Here is a 12303-nt window from a genome sequence, read left to right as displayed (position 1 = left end):
TTGGATGGCAGCAGATGCCTCTTCCTAAATGCAGAGGGTTAGGCTTAGAGTAGAGATTGCGGTTGTGGCACGGGGTCGTCTCTGCTGTGTTCCCTACAGCACACGTGGTGAGAACTGATGCTGTACCTCGAGCGCCATGTTGCCCGTCCATCAAGGAGGGATTCTGTTCTTAAATAATGAGCAGCAGCAGCAGCATGGACGGTGTAGACGGCTGCCCATGTTTCTGAATTGCATGCCATCCCCCTGCCCGCCAGAAGGTGCCAGGCCCAGCACCAGGTTCGACCTGCTTGTGCCTCGTGGCGTAGCCTTGGACCATTTCCTGGGATCACCGCACAAAGCCTGCTTCTTCATGTGCTATTACTTAAGGACGAGGGGGGTGAAAAATTGGTCCCCAGGCATTCAAAAGAGTCGCCTGCCCGCTGATGGGGGTAGGGGTGGGGTGGGACTGCAATTGGGATGCAGGGAAGAATTGGCACAAATTGAGAGAGAAAAGATGCTCTGGCTGCAACCCCAAGCCACCAGCCACTCAGCCACTGGCAGAATTAGAGAAATTAAGAGCTAAATGGGATCTGTCCTCTCTCTTCATTTTGTAAGTGGGGAAACTGAGGTACAGAGTGGGTCCATGATTTTCCTGGGATGGCATATGGCTCCTTTCATGCTGAGCCAAGACAAGAACCCAGGCAGGCCAACCCACTGCCCACTGACTAGCTCTCAAGTGAGGGGCCAGGACAATAAGTGTCCTGGCCCCTCATTCCTCTTCTCCCGAGAGACTACCTCCCAATGAAATGTTTTGATGAATCTCAGCTCTCTTTGCTTTAAACAACAACAAAAAAACCTACTCACATTTGCAATTTCATTTAGATTTACATTTAAATTAATTTTAGTAAAATAAAACGTAAAATTCAGTCTCTCAGTTGCACTGTCTTCACTTCCAGTGTGTAGTAGTCACAGGTAACTAGCGGCTACCATCTTGGATTATGCAAGTAGTAGAATGTTTCTATCCTTGCGCCCCGCTGAACAGCACAGATACAGGATAATCCGTGGAGCCCCCCCCCCCAAAAAAAAAGTAAGATGGATAAAAAAGTATGGGAGTAGTAACATTATTAGTAACTACCAAGACTAGCTATCTTCGTTGACAATTTTTCCAAGTTGGTGTATTTTCTGAAGGTGGCATTTTAGGTCCTTTTGTTCAACCTTTATAAAATTATTTATAGCCACTTGGCATTTCTCATACCCATTTTGTAAGTTTGTTATTCATTTGTGTCGATAAGGAGATAGAAGGCAGAAAGTTGCTGTTCAGGGGACAAAATGGAAAGAAGAGAGAGACCAGTGTTTTGTTTGCATTCTCCAAAGAAACGAGTCTTCACTGGGCCTTGTAAAAGCTTGTTGTCCTGGAATTAATAACAATAATAAGAATGCATTGAGTCATTTACTATAATTTCTGTAATATTTTGCTGCTCAGAGGAACCTCAGAAGGTTCTGCCTCTCCTCTGTTGATCTGGTTTCTTTACTTGAAAATAGAGTGGGGAAGTAGGTCAATGCCAGTGCAAAAAGCCAAGAGTAAGCACTACTATTGTTTTCCCCCAAATATCATTATATTTTCGTCTTGGCTCTGAGACGCCTCGCACCAGTGCCCGCTGGCTTGGTGCTCTGACTCGTGGTCCGATTCCATATGGCATCTGTCCTGGAGGAGCCTTGCAGCTGGCACTTTGCCAAGAGCAAAAGCCGAGTTGGCGTCCAGGATAGTATTGTGGTTTGTAGGTGAGGTGCCAGCAGACATGTACGTCCTTGTGCCTCCAGCCTGTGAGTGGCCACTGAGTCCCCGGGACACATCACCTTAGAGGAACCCAGTCCCTGGAATAGTAAGCAGTGACAGTTGGCCTTGATGTCGTACCATGTCCAGATTCGGCAGACACCTCTTCATAGGGGTGTGACATTGGCGAAGTCACTGACCGCCATGACTCTGGATTGTTTTGTTTCCAAAATGGAGATCATGACTTCGTGTCCATGGTGCTGGGGTGATGCTCTCTGTCTGTCTTGGCAAAGTCTTCTGGCCAAGAGTAGGCTCACAATAAACCTTTGCATTGGAATCTAATTCCTGCAGTGTCCTGGGTGCCCACAGTGGCTGGGAATGGAGCAAGTCTAATTTTCTAAGCCCAAGATCAGACTCCAGGAACTAGAAGATCTTACTGAGAGTTTTACTGGGATGTGGGGTGTCTGTTCCCATAATGACCTCTCTGTGATGAGCACATTGGTTCTCCACGGCTTCCGGCAGGTACCCCCGAAGGTTTGACTGTTGGACACATAATTTTGGCTTCCTTAGAAGTGTCAGCACTGACAGGCCCATGAGGACAAAGCAAGTCCATAGGTGTCTGGTAGAAATGAGTGTCAGCTGGGAAGAAAGTTGAGAGGCCAAAGGAGGCCGAGCCGGCGTGCGCTTGAACAGAATTATCCAGGCTGTTGCGGTGCCATCAGGATCCAGGGCCGGGGATCCAGCCCCATGGGGGTCCTCAGTCAGGAGGCACCACCTGTCCGGCCCAGAAGCTCTTGATCAGGAAGATGGGCTGCTGTAGATCAGTGTAACGGCAGGACTGTCCCTTAAGGGACTGTCGTGCTCTTAGCATTTGATGCAACTCTTTGGGACAGTTGTTTGCAAAATGAGCAGGTAGCTGGGAAAGGATGCAGATGTAGGTGCCAGGTGCTCACTGATGTGGTCCTGTGGGAGGAGAGAGGAAGGCCATCTCTGGAGACGCCTTCTGTGCTGGTGGAGAAAATGGGGGCTGCGAGGTGGTCTTCAGGGCTCTTCAGTTCAGCACTTTGCCCCCTTCTTCTCACTCATAGGAAGAGGAAAGATGTGTTTGTTTTAGTGCAGCCTTTTATTTGGCAGTGTGATCCCAAGGAACCAGCATAGGTCTTCTCATAGTTTACCGTGCGCTGTTGACTCTCATCCCTGAGCAGATCTGACAGCATACTTGGCCACTTGTTGCTTTAGAAATATGTTCTGCTTTGGAGCCCATCGGGCCCAGGTTCGATTTCTGCTTCTACCACTTGTGAGCTGGTGATCTTAGGAAAGGAACTTATTTCTTAGGTGTCTGCATCTGGAAAATGATCCCTTCTCATAAAGCTGTTAGAAGGATTAGAAATGATGTATGCAAAGCACCTAACAAGGTGTCTGCATATACGTGCTCACTCAGAGGCACATCTTCATTGTTTAGGACATGAAATTGCATGCGAGTCCATCCCATGAAAAACCTCTGGATTGAAGAAGAGACAGGATGGTCACGCACGTGGGGGATCACAGGTGTGAAGACTAGGCCAGCAGCGCAAAGAGCTGACACTTATTAGACACTTACTCTGGGCCACATCCTGGGCTCGGCACTCAACTCACTGAGGCGGAGTCTGTCGTTTTGGTTTTAAGAAGAGTCTGAGGCCCAGAGCAGCACAGTCAGGAGTGGGGGTGCCAGGATTCCGACCCTGAGCCCGGACACCCCACTGCCTCAGGACACAGGCGGTTGGAAGGCATCTGGGAAGGCCGGCTGGTGGGACAGAGGTTGTGACCCTGCACAAAGAGCAAAGGTCCTGGTGTCAGCGCTCTTCCCAGTTTGCCTGCCTTGATGCCCCTCGGCGAGTGCATTTTCTGAGAAGGTGAAAACAGCCCCTCCTGAGTGCTTGCTCTAGAACTCCAGGTTGAGGTATTAGGCCCAATGTGCTGTCGCCTGCCGCCTCCCCAGGCGGATCCGTTGTGCTCTGTCCTGACAAGATGGAGCAGCCCCATTTCTAGCCCTTCCGTTCTGTTAGCAGGGGACCGGCGACAATGGCTTCCTCTTTTCACTCTAGCTGATTGTCAGCAGCAGTAACCACAGGTCCTTCCTGTCCCAGAAATAAGTCTTGCCACACTGGCTCGCAGCGAGCTGTGAACGCTCCATTCTGTTCTGCCTGCAACCTGGCCACCTCCACCCGGCGTTGGCTCCACAGGGTTAAAGTGTGCATTGAATTCCCAGAGGGTGGTTTGGAAAGTAGTATAGGTACCTGGGAACAAGATAAACGATCAAGCGCTAATATAAACAAGCATTCCATTACCCCTAAATTGTCGAAAGAAGATTTTGTGCTCAATACTGTATTCAGCAGACCTTTTTTTTATAACAATGAGGTTGATTAGAGAAAGCTCTGCGAGTGCTTCAAGTTAGACTGTCTGATTGTTTATCTCAAGGATAGAAAAAAAATAGAGTGGTAAATTGGGGGATAAGAGGAGGTAGAAATTGAAGCCAGGACCCAGTGAAGACTATTTGCCATCCTTTTCTTCTCCAGATTAAATTGAATGAGGGATTTCTTTCTTCCCTAGGTATGGCTGCTGTTGTTTGTTTTTTAGCCATCGATGTCTTTATTTTTTTTTCCTCCAAGGGCTCAGGAGTAGCCTAGTTTTGCAGCAAATTTTAAGGTGCTCTGATGGTTTTTGATTCTTTTAAGCAAATAAGGAACCCTACCTTCTTGCTGTTTCCCTGAGGCAACAGTGAAGGGACCATTTGCAGTGACGTTTTAGTCCATGTGGCCCTTTTTTGACCTTTCTGCCTCTTGGGCTGAAGGCTAGGGGTCAGGGGGACAGTTGTGGAATGGCTCTGTCGTACTCTGTCTGCAGAGTTGAAGTACATTTTCTTTTCAAAGGCAGGGCATCGAGAGCACAGTACCACAAATGAATGCCACTCAGGGCATTCAGTCTTGTCACTTGGCCGAGTAGGTGGGTTTAGGGCGCATGGGCGAGGGGTGGGGGTGGGGGGACGGGACCAAGAGGGTGTGTGGTTTTGCTTTCCTGTTTACTGCAGCTCAAATAGGAGGGATCCAAGTAAAAATTGAACCTTCGTCACCCTGTTACATGCTGGTGACTAGAATTGCACGTTTCCTAAGCATGCATTCTCTCTCTCAACTGAGGGTCTTGGAAAACGGCATTAGGGAAGAGGGATTTGAAAAAGCTTGGGATGTTGCTCTTTGTATCAGCCCCAAATATTTACTGAAGCTAGGAGAAGAAACGGCGGACTTTCCTCTTTTCTCTCCCAAACGTGTGATTGTTTAGAACTCAAGTGCAACATCTGGATGTCACATATACAGAGAGCAATTTATGGAGTGTGAAAGATTTGAAATATTCAGTGTCCTTTAGCGGGAACTCAACTTTCAGGGGCTGCTTTTTTTTTTCCCCTCCGGGCACAAAGCAGGCAATTCTGAGATCGCCTTTGCCTCTCTGAATTACACCCTTTGTGCCCGGGTTCCCTAAACAATGTGCTTTTTAAACGGGCGCCCCCTCCCAGCCCCGGCCCTTTTCTCTGGCGTGGGCAGCCAATAGGCTGCACCCAGCCGCATTGCTGGGGCACTTTCCCTTCTGAGCAGCAACAACGTACTAATTTGATGCACACATGGATGCCTCGCGCACTCTGCGAATTCATCACCAGCATCTTGCATTAGTCATCTGACGGACTGCCAAGTGTTTCATTTTCTTTTCATGTGACTTTATTATTACCACCTCTCTCCTTGCTTCCAAAAACCTCCCCAAAGGGGTGGAGGGGTGGGAAAGCCAGCAGAAATCCAGCCCTGCCTTTCTTTGCACGGGAGAGCCAGTGTGGGGCTGATAACGCAGCGGACGCGTTGATGGCAGCCTTGCCCAGAGAGACCCACACTTAACTTGCAGCTGCCTCCCAAGCCGGGTTTCAAGATGTCCACGCCCCGGGTGACAGCCGGCGGGGCGCTGCCCTGGGCTCGGGCGGCGATGCTGAACAGCAGCCTGCAGTGAGAGCCCGCCGCCGCTGCTGCCCGGGAGCAACCTAATGGTGCCTGTGCTTTGTTTTAGTTCATCAAATTTCCACGACTCATTAGGCACTTTGCCCCCATGCTCCTCTTCCTCCTCCTTCCGCCTCCCCGCCCCCACCCCACCCCCGATTTTTTGTCTTCCTGTCCCTCACCCTGCAGCCCTAACTCTGGCTCCCGCTTCCCTTTTTGACAGTAACGGCACAGCCAACAAGATGAACGGCGCTTTGGATCACTCAGACCAACCAGACCCAGATGCCATTAAGATGTTTGTCGGACAGATCCCCCGGTCCTGGTCGGAAAAGGAGCTGAAAGAACTTTTTGAGCCTTACGGAGCCGTCTACCAGATCAACGTCCTCCGGGACCGGAGTCAGAACCCTCCCCAGAGTAAAGGTACGGACCGCGGGGCGCACGCGGTCGGGGGCGGGTGCGCGCGCTGGGCGGGGTGGGGGTGGGGGCGGGGGTCCTGCGCATCCCCGGGCTTCCTGGGAGGGCTTCCTGGGAATCGGGAATCACGGGAGGGAGGAGGGCGAGGGAGAGCCGCCCTCTGCCCCTGTGCCCCGCGGCCAGCCCGGCTCCTCCCTGCGGCCCCGCCCGCCTCCTGGACAGGTGGACCAGCTGGCCTGGGATGTGGGGAAGGAGGGGCGGAGGGACCGGGCGGGGGAGGGGGCGCGGGCGCGGCCGGGCTTCTGTCCAGGCGCGTGATTCCTCCCGGAGGTCACTTTCCAGGCAGTGCCGGCTCTTCTGGGCGGGGTGGCTCGCCGCCTCCCGGAGGAATAGTGTTTCTGCGCCTTGCCTGTCAGGAGCTCTTTCTGCGGCGACCTTTCCGTTACTGCCCATGTGCTTATAATTGCATTTCACTTTTCCGTGGCCTGTGGGGCTTTTGAAATACCGTATACACAGCGATGAGCACTGGTGCAAGGAATAAAAGGCACTTTCAGGAGGGACGTCAATCCTTGGGGTCTAGGCGGGGATCATTTAGTCAGGGGTGCCTTCGGGGGGGGGGGCAGAAAGTAGCGCCCTAGTGGCCTGAAATAGTTAGCACACCTTCAGAAATGCTTGTGGTTCACGCCCTTAGCAGTGGTTAGGAGTCAAGTGTACAATCTGGTGGCTGCGTCTGCCTCCATTTTAAGATGAGGGGGATGGGGAGCGGGGCACAGTTAAGAGGCCAGAAACCTCTTTCCGGGTCGAAGCTTCTGGTATCGGAGTCACCCTTTTGTAAACTCTGTGCAGTGTGAAGCTAAGATTTCTCTTCTGCGGCTACCACGGGGTCTCTGTTGGCGCTGTAACCTCACTTTCATGATTTTGTTCTTTATCTGTTCTTGATCTCCTGGGCTTCCCACCCAGGGCTCCACCACCTCTTTGCCTCTCATAGCTGTGCCTTCTCTGCACCTTGTGATTTCTGTCCGGCCTGTTACTTTGTTTCCGTGTTGTTTCACTGAAGAGTTCCTGCAAGCTCCTTGTTTGGCTTGTAGACACACTTTAGTTCAGCCCAGGACCGTCTCTGAGCCGCTCCCTTCCTACCAAGGTGAAGGGCTAGGACTAAACCATGGTTGGCACTCTGCTGTTCTGACTCTGAGAAATATTGGGCCGTCTCTTGTTCCCTGTAGTTGCTGAAGTCTGATAGGCCTTTTTGGTCCCTTGTAAGAAGTTTAAAAACCTCTTAATGGTATCTGTTTTATAAAGGTGAACTTTCAACTAGTTTATAGGTCTCTCCTTTTCTATCTCAAAACATATGTAACACCAAGAGTGTTTTCAAAAGAATATGTGTAATAATTCTGTGACTCCATACATGACTGTCCCCTGATTTGAAAAAGAAAAAATTAGCTATCTAAAAATCAGTAAAAGGAAAAAACATCCCAAATTGGGATCATGCTGGAAAATCGTGATTGATCGTGTTTCTAAACCATGTGCTTGCGTGTCTTTCAAGTGGAGCAGACTAGAATTTGTTTTACTACATTCACAGTATCCTGCTGAGCGAAGGCCATGTCATGAGCTGGTCTGGAGCTGGGCGGTTAGCAGGGAAGGGCCCTCCCACATCGTGAAGGGCACCTACAGAAAACTAGGCCGGAGGCGGTAAACCGGTGCTTGAGAGCAGTCGCCACAGTTGAGCCTTGACTCAGAGAACGTGCCTCCAAATTTCAGTTTCTTCATTTTTCAAAATGACTTCTCACCTAATGATCAGAGCCCTTCTTCTGTCCCAGTGCCTGGTTGCATGCGTTGTAGTTTTTGATGGCACGTGTCCTACTTAGCCAGAGACCTTTTCTCTCCGAAGAGTAAGTCCTTATGTGTGGCCTAGTTCTTGCATTAGCTGGCTCCTCCCCACGTCCCATGGAGCAGCATCTATACCAGGCTGTAGTTGTGACTCTGGACCTCATTCACAAGTTCTTAGGACGAACTTCATCAAAGTAGTTTGCATCAGCCCAGAGTCTGGGAGCGAAAGAGAGACCCGGCCCCTGGCTCTGTGTTAGGCGCGTTGCATATGTGATCTCATTCAATTCTTACTGGAAGCCTGAAGGCAGCTGGTGTTTGACCCATTTTGCAGATGAGAAAACTGTGGATCGCAAAAGCTTAAGAGATGCAGTGGCCGAGTGGAGGTTTGAGCAGTTCCTCTGCCCTCAGGAGCGACTCCGTCTCACCGGCTGGTGAGATGAGGCCGACACCAGCCTCGGGCTGCTTTATTTCAGGGTTGGGGCGTTCCCCGGACGAAAGGAAGGAATTTTAACAACAGGGTGGATTTTGTTTCCATCTGTGTCCTTAGTGTTTCTGCCTCTGTGTTGAGGGGTCCATCACGACAACCTGTGGTGTCGTGGGATAGAAGCTACAGATGAAACCACTCACATCTTACCTTTGGAAACACAGGTCAGTTTCCATGACTGTGAACTCGAGGTCTCGCATCCAAGACTGCTTGAAGTACCAGGGCTGTCAGCCAGAGCTCGAAAGGGTTTTGTGACACAGACATCTCTGCTGTGACGGCGTTTGTCGGGATGGGACCTGAGCTGTCTAATGACGTGCCTCCGGAGGATGACGTCCTGCGCCGCTTCCATACAGGGCAGAGGTCAAAGGCCAGCAGGCTTCTTTACGCCAAGACCTCTGGGTGTCCTACGTGGTTTGTCTGTTGATGGGTAAAAATACGACCCTCGTTTCCGTTGGTTTGGACCCTATCAACAGACTAAAATTACACTGCTTTTCCGGGGCTGATATCAGAGCCCGGAAACTAGAATTTGAGAGGCTCTAGCCAAAGATTGGTTTGGATTTTCTATGGCTTTTCCAGCGGCCCCCGCTCATTGTCATGCGGACATGAGCGGTTCCCAGGAAAGAGACAAAATCAGGCTATTTACCTAATCCAGGTGAATTAGGTTTTTCCTCTCGCTTTGCATTTGATGTTCTGTTTAATCTCGAGGCATGAAAACGTTGCTCTATTTTTGAAATTATCCTTTAAGGGTCAAAGTCAAAGCGCTCTCTTGCTTCTTTCACCGAAAAATATGTCTTGATCAAGCAGCCTCAGCAACTCTGGGGAATCTGGCAAAGTAAACTCTGCTCCTGACCAGGACCACCAGAGAGGAGCTTTTATTTAGTGCCCAGGGGTTGCGTCTAGAGAGCGAGAAATGCCACAGCGTCGTTAAGGGCATGGCCTTTGAAGTCAGACAGACCTCCTCAGTTCCCCTTCCGGCTCTACCACTTCCCAGGTGTCGGCCTTGGGCGCGTTATTTCGTCTCATCCCCAAGTGGAGACAGTGCTCTAGGGTTACTGAGAGGATGAAGGCGGGGGCTCTGCGCAGAACTGGACGATGGTAGGAGCTTGCTGGGGGGGGGGGATGGTTGTTGTCACCCCTCATTGTTGTCATCACGGTCCCTGAGAGCTTGCAGTGTAATGGGGCAACGAGGGAGGGAAATACACAGGTAACTATACTCTGAAAGCGCATGCGCTCAGAGTAAATAAGCGAGAGAGCACATCTGCAAGTCCCGGAGAAAATGAGTCATGTGCTGCTTTGGAGACAAGAAAAGCTGGCATCTTTACCAAATCTCCAAAAAATAGTAAGAATAGGATTTCCGTAAGTAAAGACAACAGGCGACAGGTAGACAGATTGGCCTGATTCCGGCATGGAGGCGAGAACAGGCAGGGCAGGTCCGGGGAACGATGAACTCTCCCGGCTTCCAGAGGAAACGGGAATTACGGGAAAAGAAATGGAAGAGGGGAAGGTGGAGGGGCCTAGAAATAAAGGCTGGGACCAGTTCCTAAAGGGCCTGCCTTCTCGAGCTAAGATAGTTGAGTCTTATTTCTTAGACAGCCAAGGATCTGTTGAAGGTATTTTAGCAGGAAGGGGGCCAGGAGCCTGGTGCCGTGTGTTGGCGTGGAACTGGGTGACGCAGACATGACCATGGTGGGAGGCGTGGGGCTGGATAACTCGATCGGGACAGTGATGACCAGGGGTCTGGGCCTAACCGGGGGTGGGGGGTGGGGGTGGAAGCAGGCACAGGTGGGAGTGGACCGTGAGAGGAATAATAAATTCAGTTTTGATGGTATTGCGTCTGAGCTGCCACAGAAGAGTCGAGAAGGATGCAGGCCAAGGAAAGCCATCAGATTTGGTGATTAGAGGAGCTGGGAACATTGCAGAAGGATGGAGGAGGTCAGGAGAGGGACCGTGTAGGTTTCCGGGTGGAGTTGCAAGTGGAGACTACCCTCTCTGGGCGGTGGAAGGAAAGAGAGCCTAGGTGCAGTGCTTTTTTAAAGCCAGGGGTAAGAAAATTGAACCCCAGAAGACAGTGCAAGGGAGACAGGGACCAGGGTCCTTGAAGGGGTGAAAGCAGGGGCTGAAGAGCCCATGGAAACGGGTGGAAGGGGGCTCCACCGCTGGAAGGGAGCAACGCTGGAGTGAATTCCAGTCCAGTGGAGGGAGATGGACTCTTGCTACAGATGCCCTTGGCCTTCTCAGGAGCCAGACGACTTCTGAGAAGGCTGGGTCGCATCAGAGACTTCAGCCGAGTGAAGAAGACGCAAAATGCCTGCTTCGGAAAATCCAGTAGGCGAACGAACCACCAGCTGATTAAGCAGGAGGGCGCAGTTACCCTTAGGTTGTGTCGCCCTGCAGTGGGGCCCTAGAGGTCGTGGCTCTGTGACTGTCCGGAGCAAGTGAGCAGAGCCCCGGAACCCTCACGCACTCAGGGTTGGCGATGACCAAGGGTCCGAATGAGGGTCAGGACGAGGGTTGAGTGTGTCAGAATGTTCTCAGGACGAGTGTTGAGTGTGTCAGAATGTTCTCTGAGGTCCCGGTGGGGAAGCTGGTAGGCAAAAAGGGCACCTCTGGTCTGGGAGGAGAAGGAAGAGGCGGGCTTCAGCGATGGTAAGTGAGGAACGGTGGCAGGGCTGGCAGGTGTATGGATTGTGTCCAGACTCGGAGCCTCTGAGCGGTGGGTTAACTGTGTGCCTTGGGGCATCACGCTTCATGTTTCTGTTTTAATCACATTTACCCCCCAAGATGACAGCACCCTGAACAGACCTGCTCTGTAAGGAAGGCTGGTTTTATTTTTCTAACTTTGGACAGGTAGGTATTATTATTCAGATTTGACTGGGAGGCTCTCTGAGGAGCCTGTGCTGAGTGACCTGAATAGTCATTTGGCATCTGAGAAGAGGAGGTAGAAGCAGACCTTTGGCCCTCACCAGCGCCTCACCCATCACACGTTTACTGTCTCTTTGACGACTTCTCGGCCAAAGGAGAACTAGAAAGGGGAAGTAGCTTGTGTCGACCAGCGCTCCATGCTACAGGCCTGAAGAACACAACTTCTTTTTTTCTTGAAATGTGCTAAGGGAACCATGGCGCAACCGCCATGCAGCTGCAGCCCTTCCAGTGCCGCGAGGCGAGAGTGGGCAGGACGAAAATCAAGTTCACGGCTCCTTGGGAAGGGTGGTTACCTTTTAAGTGTCAAAAGAGCTGCTTCTGTGGTGGTTATGATGCCCTAGGCCTTACCTCTCTTGCTTGGTCAGGCTGCCAGTGGGGTGATGCCAGGGGTGGCCCAGGACAGGGGCTTACCTTGGGCAATTTCATCCTGGTCCCCTCCTCCCTCCACTGATCTTAGATGACGACAGCATATGAGGGGCTTAGTGCCCTTACTTCAGTCTTCAAGAACTCCCTGGTAAAATCCTCCCCATCTCTTCCCGGTTCAGCACCGTGGAAGTGCTGTCCTGGAGAAGGGACTGAGATGGCCGGGGACCGAACAGGGCCGGTGAAGAGGATGAAGAGAAAGGGGAAGAGCCCCCAAAGCTAACGGTCCTTCTTTCAGAATCTGGCAGGACGCCCTGAGTCCCGAAGGTTCCTCTCTGCTCTAGAGTGAGAGCAGGCCCGGGCACTGCGAGACCTATAGCCAGTGTTTATTGTCACAGACCAGCCTAGAGAGCGACTCTGCAGTAGCACCAGTGCTGGCCTCTCTGAGATGTTGTCCGTATTCAGCGGAAGCACATAGGCAGATGCTGCTGGTAGAGTCTAAAGAGAGTGGGTAATCTTATAACCGA

The 12303-nt window shown here is 51.4% G+C and overlaps 1 protein-coding gene across 10 annotated transcripts in view; it reads left to right on the top strand.

Moving 5' to 3' along the window:
- CELF2 (CUGBP Elav-like family member 2) overlaps positions 1 to 12303 on the top strand; it is a 549068-nt gene that overhangs the window by 365442 nt on the left and 171323 nt on the right. For 8 of the 10 annotated variants that reach the window (XM_047755098.1, XM_047755100.1, XM_047755102.1 and 5 more), the window contains one exon: positions 5990 to 6186. In XM_047755098.1, coding sequence (XP_047611054.1) covers positions 5990 to 6186 — 197 coding nt within the window. Of the gene's footprint in view, positions 1 to 5414; positions 5817 to 5989; positions 6187 to 12303 lie in introns of those variants that run through there. The other 2 variants (XM_047755104.1, XM_047755106.1) reach the window with 2 other exon arrangements.

Source organism: Phacochoerus africanus, chromosome 12 (genome assembly GCF_016906955.1).
Source record: "Phacochoerus africanus isolate WHEZ1 chromosome 12, ROS_Pafr_v1, whole genome shotgun sequence".
Classification (NCBI taxonomy): Eukaryota; Metazoa; Chordata; class Mammalia; order Artiodactyla; family Suidae; genus Phacochoerus; species Phacochoerus africanus.
The sequence above is the reverse complement of the archived record's forward strand: the minus strand, read 5'-3'. Positions and strand labels throughout refer to the sequence as shown.